Source organism: Seriola dumerili, unplaced genomic scaffold (assembly GCF_002260705.1).
Source record: "Seriola dumerili isolate Sdu_G_001 unplaced genomic scaffold, Sdu_1.0 BDQW01000073.1, whole genome shotgun sequence".
Taxonomy (NCBI): Eukaryota; Metazoa; Chordata; class Actinopteri; order Carangiformes; family Carangidae; genus Seriola; species Seriola dumerili.
Genome location: NW_019174328.1, coordinates 6,447,161 through 6,469,156, shown reverse-complemented (window position 1 = coordinate 6,469,156; position 21,996 = coordinate 6,447,161). Strand labels below are relative to the sequence as shown.

The window sequence follows — 21,996 nt, the reverse complement described above, 5'->3', positions numbered from 1 at the left end:
ATCAACCTTTTTATAAACATTTTATGGCACGGATCCCATTTTGAACAGTCAGCTGCGTACAGCAATAAAAAGTTAGAAACCGCATCCAGTCAGTTACATTACTGTAATATATGAGGAGGATATTCTGCCACCTAGAGGCGACATTGAAGCCAGCACAATTTGGCACAATAAGGAGGCCGGTATATTTAGCTAATGTTACCATACTCTATATATTATGACAGAATGACATACAATTCATGTAAGCTATAAACAAGAGAATATTAATATATCACAAACGTACAACTTTAACTTCTACTGTATGATGTAAATAAAGGAGAAAACTGTGGATGCCCGTGGCTTACACAGCGCTCTCCCACTATACGTCATCAGTGCGCGACTAAGCGTGTAGGACTGTGAAGGACGCCGACGAGCAGCTTGGGATGAAATAAATTAAAAATAAAGGTTGGTTTCATGTTACTGTTTAATTGGATTACATAGCGAATTGTATACGAGACAAACGGCTAATTTATTTATAAAAGGATTAGAAAAGGGCAGGTTATTTAGCCAAGTTAGATGGCTTGGTAGAGACAAGTTACGTTAGCTGTAGCTCACGTTTACGTGCCGATAGGTTACTGTTAGTTATGTTATGACCGTTTAAGCACAGCGGAGGCAGAAATGTAGTGGGGTATGTTATTTTGTTGAAAAACGTGTGTGTAGTGTGGTGTAGATGTTGTATCACATACATTAAAATTAATGGCAGAGACAGTGAAGCTTTAAATCTCAGAGATGTCAACCTGCCTCTCCTCTGCTCTGCTGACAGAAGGACGTTGTGATGGCGTTGTCGTGTCTAACTCGAGCACTGAGGTCCCTGACTGTCTCCCAGCCTGCTCTGCTCTCCTCGCAGGTAAATGTCCACTCCCTGTCAGTCAGTCTCACCACAGAACTGAATCATCACAACCACCAAACAAGCAATGTTTGTTTTTGTGTCGACAGGCAGCTGCACAGTCCAACCTGGGAGCTCAGATGCCCACCACAGTGGGTCACTGCAGAGGCTTCCTCACCACGGCCCCTCTAGAGCAGAACAAGACATTCTGGAAGCAGAGGGAGAAGTACACCATCAGACCAATAGGAATGAAAAAGACAGGAGGCAGAGATCACACAGGTACAGAGTTTGGCAGAACAGGATGAGTGGTAGTGTGTTTATGAGCAAGGCTGAAGTTAGCTTCTAGTCTGCAGGTCCTGACTTACCCATTGTTCTGTTTTCACAAATATATTAAAAGCTTAAAAATCTCAAACAGAGTTGAAAACAGTCTTTTGGTCCTCAGAGTCTATCTAGTCAAGGTCTGACTGGCATAACTGCAGAAGACCTATGTGATCTGAACAGAGTAAAGCAGTGAAAGTTTTTACACATAGAACAAAGTTTAAATCTGGCACAGAGTATCAAACAGTCTCTAGACTGTCAATGTGAGTAAAACAGCTTTTGTAAACCTGTATCAGGGTATGTACACTAGTCTTTGAAATGGCAAAACTGAAAATGTCCTGTAGAATAAAAATTTGAAGTAGAGCTGAAACAATTATTTGGCTGGTCAATAGACAGAAGATTAATTGGCAACTATTTTGATATTCTGGCTTTTCAGTTGTGAGAATTTGCTGCTTTGTGTGCTTTTAAAAAATGAATATCTTCGAGTTGTGGACTGAAAACAAGCAATTTGAAGATTTTAGCTTGGGCTATAAGAAATTACCTTTTTTTTCTTCTTTTTTTTCTGATGGTTTATAGACCAAATGATGAATCCATTAATCAAATAAAGAATTGGTGGAATAATCAAAAATAAACATATCATTAGGTGATCACCTAAGATTAATTTTCCCTGAAGTTTCCTCCTAACTCATTAATCAGAAGTCAACTGTGATACTTGCTCTGGGCTACAGCTGAGGTGTGAGAGTTGCCCATCTCTTTCTCTCTCGTACAGGAAGGATAAGGACACATGGCATTGGTGGTGGCCATAAACAAAGATACCGCTGGGTAGACTTCCAGAGACTGCGCTATGAATCCGGCAAAGAGGCGCAACCCTTTGAAGAGAAGGTTGTGGAAGTGCGATACGACCCATGCAGGTCAGATTAACTCTCATCACACACAGGACTCTTATTAACATGTATACTAAGGATCATGAACATACAGTTGGTTATCATAATCTGTTTTGTCTGTATAGGTCTGCTGACGTTGCCCTGGTAGCTGGCGGCAACCGTAAGAGATGGATCATTGCTACAGAGAACATGCAGGCTGGAGACGTCATTAAAACATCTGGAGTTATTGGACGAATGGCAGGTATGAGATCCATCTCTCAAAGTGCCTTGAAATTATAAAGATTTGATAGATGTTAGAAATTGTTGGTCTTTGTAACCTAAAAATGATGTTTAACACAAAATAATGTCCTTTTGTTTTGCTTTGCAGTCTTAGCCAATGAAGGTGATGCCTACCCACTGGGGGCTCTTCCTGTGGGGACACTGGTGAACAACCTGGAGATACAACCAGGGAAGGGATCAGAGTACATTCGTGCTGCAGGTAAGATATTATTTTGAAGGGTTTGTACTTGATAAATTCTAATCTAATTGAATCTTTATGTGTCAGTGTGTACAGCTAAAGCTGCAACTAATGATCATTTGCAGGAATGATTAACCTTTCAACTTTTTTCATAAATGGTTTACTCTGTAAAATGTCATAAAATGGTGAAATGCCCATCATATGATTTCACAGAGTTAATTCTGACGTCTTCGCATTGAATCACGATGTTTTGTCCGAGCAACAGTTCAAATATTCAATTTACAATGATTTAAAGCAGAAGAAAAGCAACAAATCGCTGGAACTTGTAAATTTGTCACATTTTTGCAAATGAATGATTCATTCATCAAAATTGTTGTTAAATCATTTTCTGAAGTTCAGTGACTCGACTTTGTTATTCACTGTAACTAGTTATTGTTATGCATATGTAAGGCAATATTTTGTCAGGGCTTAAAGCAAGGAAAATTGCTGTGCCTGAAATGTGTTCAGGGGTTAGCTGTAGGCTACAAGCCAGATGGATGATGGCTGTGGCGCATATCGTGACCCATTTCAGAAAGACAAGAACACCAAATCTAATTGTTTCTAAATGTGAATCCTCACGTTAACTTGAAAGGTCCAAATGGAAGGAAAATGCATTAAATACTCCTCACCCATTCCTCACTCGGAAACCATAGTCTGGTAATTGTATCCGAGTCCAAGCAAAACTTTCAAAGCCATAAAGAATAACCTATCCAATACGCCTATCTCTCAAACTTTTCAACGCTCATTCCTCCGTTGGTCTTTAAACGGCGTATGTGGCATAACAGACCTACTGTTGTCAAATGATTGCCAAATTAGTCTATGATATGAAAACAAAATGAATAGCCTATTCATTGCAGCGCTTTTTCAAAGTAGCGCGGTCACGTGCATTATTAAACTGACACTTCACTGAGACAAAGTGTAAACAAAGGTTTTTATTAATAAAGTAGGTCTACGTGGTTAATACAAAATATAAGGTCCCTTATGACCTAATGTGCATGTCTTTGGACTGCGAGAGGAAGCCGGAGTACCCGGGGAGAACCCACGCAGGCACACAAACTCCACACACAGACGGGCCCTGGGCCCAGGGTTCCCTGTAACTTTCTCACTGTGAGGTGATAGTTCTAACCACTGCACCCCGTGCCACCCAGTAAGAAAGTCATTGTGTAGTGAGGCATAAAAACGTCACAGTGTAGTAAGGCATAAAAAAGTCAGTTAGTGTTGCCAATTAACCTATTGTGCATGTCTTTGGACTGTGGGAGGAAGCTGGAGTACCCAGAGAGAACCCATGTTCAGGAATTCATAGTATAATAAGGCATAAAAATGTCATAGTATTGTAAGGCATAAAAACATGAATTTGAGGCAAAGGATCATGTATTTTCCAGATGCCTTGTGTACTTGAAAAAAAGTAGCCACTGTTAAATGTGGTTGCTATCTAAAAAGTAATTGTTTTTATTTTTATTTTCAGGCACAAACGGTGTTTTACTCCGCAAAGTAAACGGAACAGCCATCGTTCAGCTTCCTTCAAGGCAGCAGGTTCAGGTGAGGTTACCTGGATCAACATTATTCTGGCTATATTAAAACCATACTCTGAATTTAATGATGTCATCTTTCCCAGGTACTGGAGACCTGCATGGTTACAGTGGGACGTGTATCCAACATTGACCACAACAAAGAGATCATTGGAAAAGCTGGTCGCAATCGCTGGTTTGGCGTTCGCCCCTCGAGTGGTTTGTGGCAGAGGAAGGGAGGCTGGGCAGGACGCAAGATTAAACCGCTGCCTTCGATGAAGAGTTACGTCAACCTGCCCTCAATCGCAGCTAAATAACACAACAGAAGTCTGGGCTTGGAGATTGCTGTCTGTTGCTTTTCATCGCCTTGTAATATTATTTTGGGCTTTACAAAGCTCTGAGAGAAAATCTAAATAAAGACAAACTGTTTGTACAGAAGATTAAAAATTTTATTAAACACAACTGCTTGTGAGAGCATGGAAAGAAACAAAACAATATAAAAATCCAAAACATATTTACATCTATAGTAAAACATGCAGAATAACCCATATTTTTTAGTGGTAAATTTAAAAATACTGTCATGTCATTTAAAATAGGGTTTGTGCAAAGACACTGGGTGGCTTTTCAAGTAACAGGAGCAATGAGATGGCATGTTGTAATCTTTGTAGTTTGACCATCGATGAACAACATTAACACTGATGCTGGAGTTGATTTTTTTGCAGTGCTAAATTATGGTGACAAAGTAGGCATGCCTGCTCATTGATCCAGCCTTGTGAAACACCCCCATGCTACCTCTAGATTTAGGGCAAAAAAAAAGAAAGAACTCGAGGTCATATACATTGAAATCCACTTGTCATTGTGCCCATTTAGTATTCAAAAGGGCTAACTCACATGACAAATTCCCTCAAACCAATCTGCCCTGGCAAACACTTCACAGCCCGAGTTTACAAATACATAAGGGCTAGTTGGTCTCCTGACTAAGAGAAGATAGTGAACCCTTCAAAAAGCAGGAGACAAGAAAACTTTGACTGTGTAGTACAGGCAGACGGGTATGGTGGTAGCTGCAAAATAAGCTTTTCATCATCAAGTGGCAAAACAATAAGTAACAGACAGCCATGATGGTTTTCAGACCACAGAGGGCGCCTGAACCCATCAACATAAACAACATCCTCATGAAAAAAAAAGGGTCATTTTTAAAATTGAAAAGAAAAAACACGGCCTTCTCTTGACTATAGGTAGTGGTTTACATTTCAAATATAACACCTCTAACACTTCACCTCAAATCCAAAGTGTGTCCCAATTTGAGTTAAAATGTGTATAAAACCACATGAAAGTGCATTACAAAGTGAGGGAAATGTATGAGAAATAACATACCTAATAGTGTTTACAAGTCAACGTCATAGGTATGAGTTCTGTAAATATATTTGGTATTTATGTCAAGAAATAAAGGTAAGCTATTTGTGCTTTCAATTTAGTGGAAGGGGGGGTTTGCAATTCACAATAGTACATCTTGTGTATATTTATATACAATACTAAAAAAAGCCAGCCTATCAAAGCTTGTAAGTCTTCACTTTATAAAAAGCAACAACAAACTCATACAGAAGGCCCTTTGTCCAAAGGTTTCCTCTTGCAAAAATTCCACGTAACACTATTCAGGGAGTACCATCAAACATATAGCACACCTACACAGACACACATAGGCAGTGACTTGGACATCTGGCAAGACTCCATACATTTTTCATCATATTTTAAAAGCTATTCAATACTTGCATTGTGCTCGACAATACTGTCAAAGCATGTTTCAAGTCAGACCGACTCATTCTTATTCAAAATTTCCCCATAACACAATACTGAATGACCAACCTATCAGTATGTCTTAGGTCAGGTACGACTTGTATGTCCAGCCACGGTGAAGCTGTATTAAAGGACACAACGGTAACTGCTTTGTTAGGATGTGCACATGTCTTGTAAATGCTAAATGTGTTTACATTTGGCCAAATGTGGAGCACTAATCTGTAAGTTCCATCTTTTTTTTTTTTATCAAAATTAACTCAGTAATCTTAATACTGATCTCCACAGGGACCACAAATACATTATATGTATATTAGTTTTAAGTATAACATAGTATGAAGTCTGGCCAAGCCTATAGCTCTGGTGGTTAGACTGTAAAACAAACTTGACTTTGGCACATCACTGCACGTCTGGAGCAATCCAGTATTCGCTAGGTTACTGCAGGTCTGTATGACGTCACATCTATCTGAATACGAGGCGGCCATGTTCACCAAATAAATGCTGTTATAACCTGACGTTACTCCAAGAAGGCCCCATTACAACAAAGGTGGAACTGTAGCTGGGAAACTGAAAAACTATTCAGGACCTTGAAATAATAAAGACAGTTCACACAGTCACAACTAAATTTGGCATTCAGCTGCTGGGAGTTGAAATATGTTGTTTTGTGTGTCACGTTACCCTGCTTCTAAGTGGATGTTACTGTACAGTCCAAATGTACACCAGCATTGATACAAAATCTTCAGCACTTACATTAATTAACTAATTTGATGAACTGCTCACATGTTACAAATGTGTCATAGCTACATTCATTATAGCTACCTTCAAAAATACCTTGCTTGAGTTGTTTTTTTTTCAATTTGCTTTCGGTACACACTGTGCTTAAAAGCAACGAGGCAAAAAGAACTTTATGTTCTTTTCTATAAAAATTTACCTTTTTGAGAAAGTAAAGGGACGAGTAAGAAAACTGAGCACTGAGTTAGAAGAGAAGGATTCCATCTAGATTCACAGCAATATTCCAACTTTCAACAACAAACACAAACACGATCTCAATCTCACACACGCCACTGCACATCACCACCACACTCCTCCATTGTCTATAGAGTAACAATAAATGTAGGATTTCACAGAAATAATAAAATGTTAACAAAAACAAAGTGCAAACACAGCTGCCATTATCGAAATGTGGCAAATTGTCAAAAACCTCAAAATACCTCCGAGGCGGTAGCACAAATCTTACAAAATAGTACTTGTTCTTTCTGTAGTGTGTAAAAAAAACAACAACAACACCCAACAACATCAACATCAAAAACATCAAATTGACAACATGAAATTTGTGTATTGAACACGGTTGCGAGTCAGTAAGATTTCCACAGGAAAACTATTACTGCCGGGGGGGCCTGTTGGCTTTTCCTCTAATTCTCTGTAGCCTCTCGGTGAGACAAGTGCATCGGAGAGTCTGGTGGTGGTTGAGTTGATGGTGGCCGGTGTCACACAGGCTTAGTGTAACCAAAGATTCCCACCGGGAAGTGCTTGACATGTGTTGGCCACTGGGCAGCAAGCTGGAAAAACTTCACATCATTCCACTCCACTCCATCAATAGTGACTAAGGACAGAAAAAGGATCATGGTTAAATGGATGAATCGATGAAAAACACAATTAACATGTGAACCCGAGCTTGACACTGTGCACTGACAGCTGTTTAAGAGGAGATCATTCATTATTTATATGACTGTTACTATGCAAGATTGTGGGTGAGTCATGGTGTCAGCACCAGGTGGCAGTGCAGCTTCAGCTGTGGGGTTGTTCTGCCTTTACCTCTCAGCATCGTGTGCTGGTGCTTCGCTGTGCAGATCAACCTGCTGATACCATCAATCACTTGGCTCTTAGAGTCCAGCTCTTTCTCCTTGGGCTTCTTGCTGAGAAAAATCACTGCAAAGGGAGGTAGAGAGTGAGAGTGAGTCATTTCCTTCACATATTCTTCTGTACTTAAAGGGGAACTCCACAGATTTTACACATCAAAGTCTGTTTACAGTTCTTGGGAAGTACTGCGGCATATGTGTAAAAAAGTCTGAAAAAGCCTTCTGTGGTTCCAGAGGGAGTGGTGTGAAGTCTGATTAATGGCCTTGTGCTGTCGCTTGCATCTGAAGACTACAAGTTTGAAATAAGAACAAATATCTGGGGGAGAGGCGTTAGAAAGAAGTGCATTTACCTGGCCTGTATCCTGCTCCTCAACTCTGATTGAGGCTAATAGCTCTAGGCTACATAAGCTGCTACTAGCATAAGAAATCCAAATTGCAGACTGAACTGCCAGCTATCATGTTGCATTGTGGGCATTATAGACACCAGGTTTTGACAGAAGACTTGTGGATTTGTGGAATGAAAATGATATTTCTTTTTCTGCTGCGTCAATTTTTATCCTTTTTTTTAAAACTGTGCGTAAACAGGTGGAGTACTCATAACTTTTCCCAGCTCATCTCTCTTGCATGGACAATTTAGTTACAAAGTTTTGTTACATTTTGTGGGCACTAAGGATAAAAAAAAAAAAAAAAAAAAAATCACAAATGTAATGCAGCTAAATATCAAAAATGTTCATATTGTGCTTGTATGACAACCAATTACTAGGTACCATGTTTTCACTTTTTATTTCCATTTGCATGTGCGAGTCATATTTTCCAAGCATACCTTTCTTGTTCTTCTCCTTGGTAACAACAGTCATGGCCATGCTGGGCGGAGGGGTGAGTTCCCCTCCACAGGGGAGACGGCTAACTTGCAGCGAACGGAAATTACTCTTCAGGGTGTTCTTCAGTCCCACGTCTCTCTTCTCCCCCTCTTTCTTCTTCTCTGGACCTTGCCACGTCCAGTAGTCCACCTGGAGCCCCATCACCTCGTTGCCCGAACATGGAGAACTGACAAAAGGAAAAAGCAAAATCAGAAACACTACAGAGCAACTTGTTTTTTTTTGTGTCAGGATGTGTTTGTATTTGTTGATAAGTGATGTGAATCTTGTCGTACCCGGCTCCAGACAGGGCGGTGGACACAGAGGGAGACTGTGGTGGAGTGCCCCCAATCTCCTTCCCATACGGACCAGCCGATGGGGGCGTTGGGGAGGACAGGATGCTTGTGTTGCCCCCCATCGCATCATCTGAGTCCACTGCAAATTGGGAGAAAAATAATCTCATGCACAAAGCTTCAAAGTGAAACTAAACACTGTAAGAATACAGAATACTGTCGTCATAATCATACAACTGAAGTAAATATATGAAATGATATTACAGTTATTTTAGGGTTATTTTTTTCCTTACTCATCTGAATTTGAATCCAGTCCATCTAACACAGAAATGACACTCAAAATACCACCACACCTTTTAAAATTCCCTCTTACCTGAGGTCGAGAGGCTTTGCTCCACAATTCCAACTTTCACAACCTGTAGTAATAAAAAAAGCTTTCAAGGTTTGTAAAACAAAATTACACAGAAAAGAACAAACTAGCAATTCTGTCTGGCACTTTTGCATTGCAAAGACAAATTCTTACCCCAATAAATGGCACAAATTTCTGACAGGAGTCCTCATCAGGGCTGTAAAGAGAGAATGAAGAGGCTGTGAGTGAGACCAGAGTGTGAGTCTGAACACTTCAACACTCCAAAAAGGTAGACATGAATACTCAATGGTCCTGGAGGGAGGATGGCTGTGGTATGACCTGCACCATGTACCATCACAGAGGAAATGGCACATGACTGGCTTGGGTGGAATGGGGTTATTTTGGGGTCACATTACAATGAGATGAATGAGAGGACTGCTCCTTACAACCAAAAGAAGAAGGGTCTTTCCTATCAGCCAGTGCTGGGATAAGTCAGCTAATTTTATGCACAGGTTTTACAGCGATAGTTTGGGCCCAGCCATAGTAACCATGCAGCCTCTTTATCCTACTATTTTATGACGTCACCATGACCTTGACCACCAAAATCTAATCAGTTCATCCCTGAATCCAAGTGAATGTTTGTACCAAATTTGAAGAAATTCCCCCAAGGCATTGCAGAGATATCACATTAACAAGGCCAAAACTGTGTTTTGTGAGGTCACCGTGTCCTTGACCTTTGACCTTTAAGAACCAAAATCTTAAGTGAATGTTTGTGCCAAATTTGAAAACATTCAATCAAGGTGTTACTGTGATATGGTGTTCACAAGAATGGGACAGACAAACGGTCTTGTAGCTGTATTCTGATTGATTAGTTGATTTGTAGCCTTATTCTGATTGGTTGATTTGTAGCTACATTCTGATTGGTCAATTTGTAGCCTTATTCTGAATGATCAGTTTGTGGCTGTGTTCTGATTGGTTGATAGGTTGATTTGTAGCTGTGTTTTGATTGGTCGGTTTGTAACTTTAGGTTGATTTGTAGCAATTTGTATCAACCAATCAGAAAACTAACTGTCACTGTGACCTTGACCTTTAACCACCAAAATCTAATCAGATCATTCTAGAGTCCAGGTGAACCTTCTGTACCAAATTTAAAGAAACTCCCTCAAGGTGTTACTGAGATAATGCGTTCACAAGGCTAAAACCGAGTTATGTGACGTCACTGTGACCTTGACCTTTGACCACCGAAATCTAATGAGTTCATCCTTGAGTCCAAGTGAATGTTTGCACCATATTTGAAGAAATTCCCTCACGGCGTCACTGAGATATGGCGTTCACGAGAATGGGACTGACTGACAGACAGACAACACAGCCCTGGCTGTCGCTGGCGCAGAGACATAAAAATGCACCAAAGGACCTGGCAGGGAAAGAGCTGAGAAAGTGTCATCTTTCTGCAAATGACCTCTAACATGCGGCAACCAACACTGCAGCTCCTAACCTAGTCGGTGATTCTCTCGGTGATCCTGCAAAATAGACTGCACCCACAGCAAACAACAGAAGGATGAGGAACACTGCTGGCTCTTGTTCCAGTGCAGATACAGGACAGCAGCCCCCAGCAATTTTACCACCATGGTCTTCATTGCAGTATTATATCATTATATTTCAGTGATGTTCCATTTTGCAAGGTAAAGATTTTGCATAGCTGAAGAAAACACTGGTCATTAATAAATTACTAACTATGAGTGTCAAATCCTTCCTAGGTTCTAAGTAACAATTCACTAGTGGGTCATTCTAAATGACATTGATTATGACACTGATATTGCTGGATGTATGAGCCAGAAAACCATTCCACTTCAAATACTTGGATTGTTTTAAAGGTTGTTAGGCAAATCTTCACAGCAACAACACAGAGGACAAAGTAAGAATCAAAGTCACATCAAACCAAAGACACAAGTCAGGACAGGAGTGCAAAGTGAAGTTACAGTGAGTATCGAGTGTGGAAAGGGAAATGTTAGACACAGCAAGGAGGTCAAGCCAAATGGAGGAGAGAAAATAAGAAGGGCAAAACAAACCAAGAGTCGAATTAGATACCTGATGTAAAAATCAAAATACAAACTCCTTTTCCTTGAATGCAAATCAAAGGGGAAAAGGGGAAGAAGGAATGCGACAGTGTTAAAACTGCGAGTTGAATTTTGTACCTTCTGACCAGTAGGAAACCACTGTTACAAAGAGGGGAGGTTTGGTCAAACCTCAGAAAGAAAACAAGCAAATGCAAACAGAAATGCAACAGATTGTCTGCTGAGTGCGTCTGTGTCTGAGACGACAGGGTCAATGTGTCAAAACAGGCTTTCCCTGATCTGAATTTAATAATCAAGCATGAATGTTTTTTTATCAGACAGTGAATTTGAAATGGACCAGAACCTGCATCGTTTATGTCGGAATAAAAAAATGTAACCTATTCAATGAAAACAACTTGTGTGTGTGTTTGCCTGTAGATGCATGCTTGCATGCATATGCATTTAAATATCTTCCTCATGCAGTTTAGCTGATATTCACTTGAGGCGTTGAAGTCCTAATGATGGGCTGATCAGCTGTAGCCATATTTGTTCTAGGACTAATTTTCAATAAGAGAAAATAAAGGAACATTAACATCAGTACACCAAGTTAGACATCATTCCAACAGAGACATGCACAGAGCACAAAAAGCAGAAAAACATACATGCAAACAGATGCAGTACATTAGTTTGCTCAAATAATCAAAGTTACTTCACCTCTTCTGTTTGTAGGTGAGCATGGCTTCTGAGATGGGGAACTGGTGGGACACGTTGGCACCGGCCAGATACTGAACGACTCGTCCTGCTACATCTATGTTATCTGCAGGGAGAAGAGAGACAGACTGTTAGCAACATTCCTCTTTTTCATGTCTGACTAACGAGCTTCAAGACAACTGATGCAAATGCTAATTTTCACATACAGCAGATCGCTAGAAGACTATGCATTAATCATTTACATTTCACGGAATTAAGGAGACGGGTGTGCTGAGTGTACAATGCAATGAATTGTGGGTGAAGTCAGCCATACGACATACAAGATAAATTGTGTGTCACACAGAAGGCCTGTGGGCCATATGCAGCCTGGCATACATTTATGACAACTTGAAATGTGGAATGAGGCTGATTTTTAATGTCAATTTATTTTTGACCTATTGCCTCTCTGTAGTTTAAACCAACTCGCCTTGTGAAAGGAAGCACCCACAGCCATTTCTATCAAATCCTGCTTTTTAGACTGAGCTGACAGTTAATGTCAAGGAAATGAGAATTAATGGGGAATAAATGGAGAAGCAAGCAGTTTTTTTTACATCTTTGATTTTTTTTCTTGCAGCCCCTTCTGAGATGATTCAACATGGTGTGTAAGACTATGACTCTTGCACCTATGGGGAATAAATTAAATGAATTAATGGGGTGGGGATGGGTGAAGAATATCAGGCACGTTTGGGCAGAACAAGTGAGAATTGAGGAACCGGATGGGAATAGAAGCTTAAACATGGATATGTGTGAGCCAATAATTGTACGAGTGCAAGTGGGTGTAAAACACATTAACAGAAAAAGAACTTTAATTCCACAAAATAGTCCTAAAATAATCAAATTAATAATGCAAATGTCTTCATTTCAGATACTTGGATTAATCCCAGAATATATTATTTACTGGTATTAAATCTATGGTAGGTTTTTTTTTTTTTTTTTTAAGGCAAATGGCTATAAGCTTTAACACTGAAACCAAAACAGACATGAGGAAAGTAAAAAAAATACCACTAGATCTATTATCTCATGTTGATGTACATTTTTGAACAAGAAATGTCTTTGTTTTCAATATTCTTATAAATTTTGACAACCTTAAATATCAGAGTCACAGTTATCACAATCTGATGGTGCAGCAGGGCGGAGGAGTAGGGTCATGATGTAGAGCTTTTTGCTACACTAAAGCAGACTGTAGCTGTCTTTTGCAATTGGAAGAAATCTCTTCGTCCCATCCATCAGCCCCTGACCCACGCTCTGACCCCATTTCTTTCCCTTTCAAGTTGGTTGAACATTAGACACACAGACTTGCTTTGCAGCCAGACATCAGAGCTATGCACCCTACCTGAGGCGGGCCGTTCTGTCCTGCAGAACAGCTCCCTCCATGCAGTGTCCATAAAGATGCTGTTGAACTTGCTGTCAAAGGAGGCCACATACTTTGCCAGGGGATGAGAACCTGTGCAGAGCAAATGTTTATGTATACAATGAAGCTGAAAATACGGAGCCTCATAGGCTGATATTTCCTATGAGGTTTGTACTAATCCTGGCTGATTTACCTATGGGAATCACCAGGAAGCGTATGTAACTGAGCCAGTCAGGTGTCTTGTTGGCCAGCTGCTCCACAAAGAACCTCAGGATGGTGCTGAGGTAACTCTGGTCACCTGCCACTGCCACCTTCATCGTCGGCGGTGTCTGTGCATTGCAGTTACAGCTGCAAGGGTTAAAATAAGGAGAGATGGATTGAGTAACTAAGAGAAAGAGAGAGATCCAAATCATTAAAGATGTGGGTCAGAGAGGGTGCGTGGGATAAATTATGAGTGTCTGAAAGAAAGATTTATATTTCAACAGGGTTTTTCCTGCTTTAAAATCTGTTTTACCTTTTTTGAGAGCCAGATTATGTTGTATGTTATCATTTTTAATACTTGGTACTTGCAAGTATCTGCAAGGCTCCGCAAATTAAACCAAATATTGCAACAGCTTTAGGGACTTCGCAGCCAAATGCTTCAGGATTTGAGATATTAAAAGGTTGTCCAATAGCAGAACGAGACCTTAATATATGTGGCTTTAAAAAGTTCTGTTGATGCTCAGTGATAACATTAGAGGAAAAACCCAGCAGCCAGCTAAAGCAGCGACAGCACTGAGCGAGCATGTTAACATCAGAAATGTGCATGGCTCTACATGACATGGCCCCAGCTGGAGTAAACAGGTTGACTGAGGAGCAGGTGTGGAAAAAGTTGAAAAGTTGCAGTTCAGATGGATTAAAGAGAAAATGGGTTTAACAGAAGCAGCATAGCAGACTGAGACAGCCTCGTCTCCCACTGACACGACTTCCTGAGGAGAAGGCAGCCGAACAGATGGATCCAAGAAAGAGGGAAGAACGCTGAACTTCAGCTTTTCACAAGAAAACAGACGCATTTTTGATAGAATGGGTTCACAGACAGAGAGCACTTCAGCAGCGTGAGCGATGGCGTCCCGGAATTCTCTGGCGGCGAGCCTCTACAAACATACATAGTTTGGCAAGGACTACTTCAAGATAACAACCAGCAGGATCACACTTTCTTGAATGACTTGTGTCATTCAACCAATGCGTGTGTATGTATGTATGTATGTATGTATGTATGTATGTATGTATGTATGCGACTCACAATCTCTGGATGCGAGTAACGATGGTGTTGAAGGCAGCCTGAACATCGGCAGCAGAGCAGGTGGACACAATGGGCTGGGCCTGTTCATGGAGCAACTCGGCTACATACTGCACAGAAACACACATGAGAGGGACACGATGAGTTAATGGACATACAAGAGGCAGGGTTGATTGGTTTGGAAAGAAAGCAGGGAAAACATGCTACTGGGCTACACAGAGTGTAAACCCTCTCAACAATATTTTTTTGTATTTCAGTCTTTTTGCAATAATGGCAGAAAATGCTTGTAGCATGCTTAACAAGCAAGCCCTATCCTGCATGACCAAGTGTTTCTACTGCATATACGAAGAAATGAAGGTAAGGGAGTTCATGACTGACGTATAGAAAAGCACACACCTGTCCTTGCCATTCCATGGTGTTGATGAGGATGATGCTCTCTGGTAGGCGTTCGTCAGAGATGAGGATCTGGTTCAGTTGGTCATACACAGACTTCCTGGGAACCTTTGAGACAAATGAGAAGCAGAGAGTCTGAGACTGACACACAGGACAGAAAACATCTGTAAAGAACACATCTGCAGCTTTATATTACATCTGTGTTGTTGTTTACCTGTGCTATGAGTCGTGAGTCTGGGGAGCACTCGCTCTCCATGCTGCTGGTCCTGTCGCTTTGGGCCTTGGAGTTCTGTCTGTCTTTCATGGAGGTGCTGCGAGGACGCCTCTGCAGCTTGTTCTCCACTTTACTGAGGAGGAGACATGACAAGGAGCTCAAAATACATGACAGACTTAGAAGTTAACAAAACATTTCAAACCCACGCACATACATTGTAACATAACGCTACTTTGTGTCTACGTTTCCAGATGTAGCGGTGAGCGGTTTTACCTGGGAGACATGTGGTTTTGGGACTCCGTCTTGCAGAGCTTGCCAACAGTGCTTGTCATCCGTTCAGTGTTGACATCCCAGTTGCTCACCTCCCCCGGCCCTGGCCCATTGTCATCAGTCTCTGGCTCCTGAACCAAAAGGGGGGAGCAAACAGAAAACATGAGCCAAAAGGACTGTAAGAGGACAATGCTGGTGTTAATCATACAACACAGAAAGTCATGTCCATTTCATCTACACCAGTTTCTTTCTCAGGCTGCAGGTACATTCTGTATTCTTTGTGTTTTCGTGTGTGGTGCATCTGCAGCCAGCATTTTAAGGACAAGAGTTGAAAGAGTGGAGGCACTGAGGCATCCTAGGTGTTGAGGTCAGAGATAATGATGTGATCCTGCAGCTCAGATATTCAGTTTGAACTGGGTTAGTGGAGCAGTGAGACGAGCCGGCTGCCCGCTGCTCAGAGGGGGAGCCGGGGTTAGATGAACAAGGTTAGACCGACCTGACAGCACAAAGACAACAAATAACACAAACACCTCTCTTTCGATCCTCATCAGTCGAGACTCATCCAGCATGGGGCCGCCTTGTCTGCTCTACTGATCCATAATGGATGACTGTGCTGTTTGGTTTGCCTGCCCTTGCATACTCCCTTTTCTTGGAAAACAACTAAGACCCATGGGAGGAAAGGGCACTCAAGTGGAGAGGGAGAAGAAAAACCTGAGAAAGGAATGCTCAGGGGGGATTTAGTGAAAGAAAAAAAACTACCGCTGTCCCAAAAAAACATACCCCAACAGTTGTATCTGTGATGCTGTCATCTTGATATCGGGCCCCTTGCACTTTACATCTGTCCACGGTCAGAAAGTCTCCACTCTGCAGGGTAAACACACACACACACACACACACACACACACACACACACACACACAGACACAGACACACACACACAAACATTTTAACAATGAAGGTTACTTCTCTGGTTAATATAAATGACAAAAATCACAAAGCTCCAAATGGGAGTGCTCCATCTGCTGCTGTCAAGATTGACCACTCTTAGGATCTTTAACTGAGCAATTTCACAGGGGTGCCGCCACACCGCCGAGCTCGGTGACAGTGACAGAGCTGGCGAGTATAAATATCTCTAAAAGCTTCTATAGGTTTCACTCCAGCTGTGTGCTAATATATAAACTACAAAAGCATTACTGACACATTTGTGCTCTCAAATTTACGCGACTCGATGTGTTTAAGTGCATCTTCTAACATCTAGTTGAATTCATTTCAATATTAGATCAAAGACTTTCCATTTTGCCTCCAAGACATGTTTATGAAGTTCAACTGGAGACATTTATTGAGCGAAATGGAGGGCTATAGCAGTCTGAAATGCTCCAGGCGGTTTTATTACGGGCTAAAATGGATTCCCAGATATTTATAAACAGCACTCCCTCTCTCACCATCAGACTCAACATGTCTCTCTCTCTCTGCCCTCGCTGCTTCCAATGGCCCATAAATCTCTGAGTAGGAGTTAAGGGATTGTTACATCCAATCGTCTCGTTGAGTATTGGGAGCATAGTTGTGTCTGTGTGTGTGTTGATGGTGGTGGAGGGGTCATTCAGTGTCAGTCTCTATAAATACTGGAGGGCTATAGGGGTGAACGGGGTAAGGACCACAGGCCCCGTCCTATTTTACATGGGTGGGAGTTGGTGGGCTGCATAGCGCTCATGCTCAGAATATCTTGACTGTAGTATCATGGTCCTTGGGAATCCCTGAGCCACAATAAGCACAGACGGCTGCCAGACATTTAAACACTGCCCAGGGGCAATTCCTTTACATAACACTGCCCACAGAAAGAACGTCCCCTGCAATCAAGAAGCAGAACTTTACGGGTAAACAGTGGGGCTGAAAGGCATCACAGGGGTAACAGAGTGCCTGGTGATCGACTTACAGGACATGACAGCTCTCTCTGCTGGCTTTTTTGGCTGTGTATGCTTCCAATTTCCGTCTGGGAGCTGGAGTGGGACATCCCTTCAAAGAACGGCCTGAAAACAGAAACAAAAATTTGAATATGAGAAAGTACTTTCTGGGCAGTTCCATTTGAAGGGTGAGTTACAATTTATTGGGGGGTGATTTCTTCAATACTTCCCCACAAATCTTATTTTCAATTTCACACTAAAACCATGCACAGGTTGTGAAAAGAAATAATTCAGGTTAAGTAAAGACATACTTGAGTTTTGGCTTGGGTGTGCTCAGGACGCTCTCATTGTCCTCCATCTCTGGCCCACTGTCACTCTGGTTGTATACCTCCAGACTGTCGTAGAGTAAGTCCAGATCCTCCTCCACCTCTTGGGTCTGGTCTACTGGGTCAGAGTCCAGGACCTGCCACACAGGATAGACACATCATCAACACATCAGCGCACTGTAATCAGCAGCTTGTAATTATGGCCATGGATTAAATAAGTGAAGGGAGTGACTGGTGCTGTGCATTAGCTAATCACTTTCACAGCTGGACTAATGGAGCTTAAAGAATGAATAAAAACACTGATGGCGGCAAAATTAGAAAATTTATGCTATAAATACATCCCTGCCTTGGTCCTAAGCAGGCCAATTAAAAGGTAAGTGAGTGCTAGAGAAGAGCTAAGGTGCTAAGCCTTGATCTGCCAGCTGCACAGTGGGGATGTATATCATAGGTTCTGCACACAGCCAGGCTTGTGGACTAATCAGGTGATTAATGCCACTCCATAAGTGCAGGAGCTGGCAGGGAGCAGATAAACACAGTCTGTCCCCTCTCCTCCTCCTGGCTATGTATTTATAGAGCTGTATCCCTGCACACTGCCCAGCCACAAGGAAGGGATTAGAGACAGGGAACGTGATAAAAGATCATCCGGCCACCTGGAGCTTCCAGAACCATCCAGCAAAGCACAACCCAGGCATCACTAGGTTAAATCACTTACACAGGTCTCTTGGTGCTGATTGTTTTAAGTAAATATAAATCTAAAGGGATGAGTGAAAAGGTAGAGCAAATCCCCATTCTGTCTGAAAATCTACACAGTTAAAAATAATCTTTGCTGATGTGATCGCAGGAGTGTTTTTGACATCAGAAAGAAGAGGAGGGAGAAACAGTAACTCCTCTAGGTTTCACAGTTCAGTGGTAATTATTATCTTTATAATGGCGCAACACAGATTATGTTCTAATGGACATCTCAGAGTTGTTGCACACAAATGGTCGGCGTCCTGCTTATGACCTGATTACAAGCTTTTATGTAGAATCCAGAAACATTTATTCACATAGCCTCAAGAAGAACACAAGCCTAAATAGGAGAAGCATATGAGCCTACATTTATCATTAGATTAAACAGTAGAGAATAAGGCTGCTAATGGATTCTGCATATGAATCGCAACTAATGGCAATGCATGAATCATACATCCATGAGCACAGAGGTAATGCAGCCTAGGATTATAATGACGCTTGTATCTCTGTTGTGGCAGTGATTTTTTCACAGGCACTTCTCCTCCAGTCAGGAGCACATTAACACTGATGTAGCAATATGCTGTTTAGACAGTCAATACTGAGATTATTTTCTCCTGCCCTGAGGGCAATTTAATAACTGATATGTTTCACAGCTGCTAAAGGCTCCAACAAGAGGACAGAGAAATTCCAGGCGGGTACACTACATTTCACCACATTGTTTACTCTGACATTGAACATAGATCTCCTGGGTGTCAATCAAAACAGAGGCAATTACCCTTTTTGCAACTCACCTCATCTGTCACCTTGAACCTCTTTAGTAAGGCCACAAACTTCTGCTTGAAGTTAGGTTGCTGTAACAGGAAAAAAAAAACAAAAACAAAAAAAAACCCCATGAAATTATGACAAAAAGAATCCCTTGACAGGAAATAGCTGTCATGATTAAAGCATGACAGCTGGGCTCAGGCTTATCACTTCTCCCAGTTACTGTCTGCTGGATTACTCATTCACAGCCACTCTATGTAAAGACCATTATAATCAGTCCAGTGAACCCACAGTGTTCATTTACATGCTCATCCACATCGTCCTAATGGCTTCAAGAAATGGAACACAATGTACTTTCTCTTAAAAGCTTGTACTACAGCAAACACAGGTCTCTTGAGTTATTCTCATAGTCAATGATTGGCGAGCATAAAAGCCCATGTGCCAGATAAAGGAGGCAACTAACCCTGGTCATTGAGGTGGTTCGGATCATTTTCCTCCGTGCCTTCTTGGGCTTCCTGACCTCATCATCTTCATCATAAAGATCCTGAAAAACAGAGAAGGTGGATGAAATATGTGAAATCTCTATGTCAAAGTGACCCTGCATTTCTAAATGTATGCAAGAAAACATATAAAAAATTCCAAAAAAGACAACTGCTTCTGACAAAATCTGCAGATCAGATCTCTTCATTACTAGCAGAACTATGCAACAGCACGTACTATATGGCAAGAAGACGCTTAAGCTATATGACATTTCACTGGGTGTTGAAGATTTGTGTACACTTGAGTATTTTCTGACACTGACCTGGCCATGAACTGCGTCATCACTGGCTTCCTGCTCTGACGAGTAGCTGTCATCGTCCTCCTCAGAATAATTATCCATGTCTGGGGAGCGGTCTGAAGTAGGCGAGCACAGAAACACACAGAAAAACATCTCAATATAGGCATATACTTCTAGCAATATATATTAGGCATCCAGATTACATACAGATTGCAAGTTTCCCACAGACACATCTTTTTAAACTGAGAGCGATGGGGTTTACATGGTGAACTGAAAGGCGGGCGGAAATCCAAGGTCACAGCCTTATTAGTGCTGAAACACAAACTCAATTTTCTTCTGGAATTAAGAATCCCTATGAAATCAAGCTTCCTAAACTCAATATGAAATCTTGACTCCTTCGGTAAATGTTGTTCTTGCACTGTCACTGAAAGGCAAAAGGTGTTAAATATGTAAAACAGTACAATTGTATTATAATGTAAATGATGCCTTCAATGTACTGTGTAATTTTCCCAGATATCAGGGTGAGCTCAAAGATCATCCTCTATCTTGTGTGGATAAAGTTGCTTAATTTCCGGTCCCATTCTACTCAGTTCATCAGTAATGACTTGTTTTGATGACTTGGCCAGAATAATGAACAAAATACATAATCATACAAAACATTTTCTAAGCATATAATTATAGGCTGAATTTGACTGCTGAAATGGAATGAAACTCTTATTATATGCAAATTAGACTGTAGAGCCCTTTTCATGATCCATGTCTAATATTCTGATTAAAATTTAATGACATTTCAGTGGTTGAAACATTTTACTGTGCTTCTTTTGTTTAATGACAGATTTTATTGGTTTGAATGGCCACATTCCTGAGGAGGTCGATTTTACTGCATGTTTGACAGCTGAGGACAAATCAAGTGATGGAAGATCTTTTTTTCTTAACGGCTAATTCAGACTTCCTTTTGCCTGTGAAACATCCTGTTCTATGTTCCTAGAAGGAATGGATGTTATTAGGGATCACTGCACAGAGCAGAAAGATAAACATCTTTCCTTCCCTAAGAGTGACACTAGTTTAATACTTGGTGCATGAGCTCATCTGTTATGTTTGAGCAGCCTCCTTAATAACATCCAGAACAGCAAGGGATCAGCATAGCAGGATGAAGGGGTGGAGTCCAAGCAGACCCCAATACCCCCTCACCCCATCCCGCCCCCCAGAATTAAAGCAGTGTAAGGTAATAGGCCCTACATCTGTTCAACTCTCGAATCAACATTACAACCATAGCTGAAGAGAATAACGGTCCACGGTTGGGAAATAGAAGCAATGTGGAAGGAGGGAAGAGAGAGGCCTGGGCAGGGGGGGCTGGCTCCAGGGCGACGGCTGAAATTACAGACAGGATTTTGACGGAAGGCAGCATGGGTACATGCCTGTCTAACAGACCCACGTAGGGGGACGGGAGATGGCTGTGCCCACCTGAGGTTTTGGTCTTGCGGCCAGCTTGGCCGCTACCGTCCTCGTGGTCGATGGGCTGGCTGGACAGAGAGTACACGCTGATCTCTGCCACACGCACTGGCGCCTCCTTCACGTTGCTATGGAGACCCAGAATCTGTCCTCCGTCTGTCGGGTGTTGCATCACCTGGGCATAGGAAGATTAACATTGAGGCCGGGCATCGATTTTAAGAATCCATTCAAATAAAAAAATCTACTTATATAAGACACTTTAGTTTAATTCTATCCCTCCCCTGTATGGTCCCTGATAATATGATCTTTTCTTGAATAAATGCAACACAGGATTTGATACATGGATTTCATCTGTCTCTTTAGCTGAGATGCCTTCATGTCTTGTATAATTCCTGCGTCTTTCAATCACTCAGAGCCATGTCGAAGCAGCATGGAACAAATAATATTTCTTCATCAGCTAGGCAGGATGGGAGAATTGTATCTCTCTCTTTACTGAGCCAATACTGATCCAACAGAGACT

The 21,996-nt window shown here is 41.5% G+C and overlaps 2 protein-coding genes across 2 annotated transcripts in view; one reads left to right on the top strand and one right to left on the bottom strand.

Moving 5' to 3' along the window:
* Nucleotides 1–353: 353 nt before the first annotated feature.
* On the top strand, nucleotides 354–4,530 carry mrpl2 (mitochondrial ribosomal protein L2). The gene is made up of 8 exons (XM_022743693.1): nucleotides 354–441; nucleotides 800–883; nucleotides 973–1,141; nucleotides 1,950–2,091; nucleotides 2,190–2,305; nucleotides 2,432–2,542; nucleotides 4,026–4,099; nucleotides 4,176–4,530. The coding sequence occupies exons 2-8, from the start codon at nucleotides 812–814 to the stop codon at nucleotides 4,383–4,385; spliced, it is 894 nt and encodes a 297-aa protein (XP_022599414.1). The 5' UTR covers nucleotides 354–441; nucleotides 800–811; the 3' UTR covers nucleotides 4,386–4,530.
* A 249-nt stretch (nucleotides 4,531–4,779) lies between these two features.
* LOC111220574 (phosphofurin acidic cluster sorting protein 2-like) overlaps nucleotides 4,780–21,996 on the bottom strand; it is a 49,158-nt gene continuing 31,941 nt past the window's right edge. Inside the window, exons 5-24 of the mRNA XM_022743692.1 lie at nucleotides 21,489–21,651; nucleotides 20,049–20,140; nucleotides 19,710–19,790; nucleotides 19,276–19,335; nucleotides 17,741–17,892; nucleotides 17,462–17,555; nucleotides 16,309–16,392; nucleotides 15,532–15,659; nucleotides 15,259–15,391; nucleotides 15,048–15,152; nucleotides 14,655–14,761; nucleotides 13,566–13,720; nucleotides 13,355–13,465; nucleotides 11,986–12,088; nucleotides 9,392–9,434; nucleotides 9,242–9,284; nucleotides 8,872–9,010; nucleotides 8,542–8,765; nucleotides 7,675–7,788; nucleotides 4,780–7,462 (exon numbers count right to left, since the gene is read on the bottom strand). Coding sequence (XP_022599413.1) covers nucleotides 7,347–7,462; nucleotides 7,675–7,788; nucleotides 8,542–8,765; nucleotides 8,872–9,010; nucleotides 9,242–9,284; nucleotides 9,392–9,434; nucleotides 11,986–12,088; nucleotides 13,355–13,465; nucleotides 13,566–13,720; nucleotides 14,655–14,761; nucleotides 15,048–15,152; nucleotides 15,259–15,391; nucleotides 15,532–15,659; nucleotides 16,309–16,392; nucleotides 17,462–17,555; nucleotides 17,741–17,892; nucleotides 19,276–19,335; nucleotides 19,710–19,790; nucleotides 20,049–20,140; nucleotides 21,489–21,651 — 2,247 coding nt within the window. The 3' untranslated portion in view covers nucleotides 4,780–7,346. The remainder of the gene's footprint in view (nucleotides 7,463–7,674; nucleotides 7,789–8,541; nucleotides 8,766–8,871; nucleotides 9,011–9,241; nucleotides 9,285–9,391; nucleotides 9,435–11,985; nucleotides 12,089–13,354; nucleotides 13,466–13,565; nucleotides 13,721–14,654; nucleotides 14,762–15,047; nucleotides 15,153–15,258; nucleotides 15,392–15,531; nucleotides 15,660–16,308; nucleotides 16,393–17,461; nucleotides 17,556–17,740; nucleotides 17,893–19,275; nucleotides 19,336–19,709; nucleotides 19,791–20,048; nucleotides 20,141–21,488; nucleotides 21,652–21,996) is intronic.

Excerpts from the sequence above, each read along its gene's own strand:
- mrpl2 (XM_022743693.1), top strand. The coding sequence starts at position 812 with ATGGCGTTGTCGTGTCTAACTCGAGCACTGAGGTCCCTGACTGTCTCC. Across the intron at positions 2,306-2,431 it reads AGTTATTGGACGAATGGCAG|TCTTAGCCAATGAAGGTGAT; the intron begins GTATGAGATCCA and ends TTTGCTTTGCAG. Across the intron at positions 4,100-4,175 it reads CTTCAAGGCAGCAGGTTCAG|GTACTGGAGACCTGCATGGT; the intron begins GTGAGGTTACCT and ends CATCTTTCCCAG.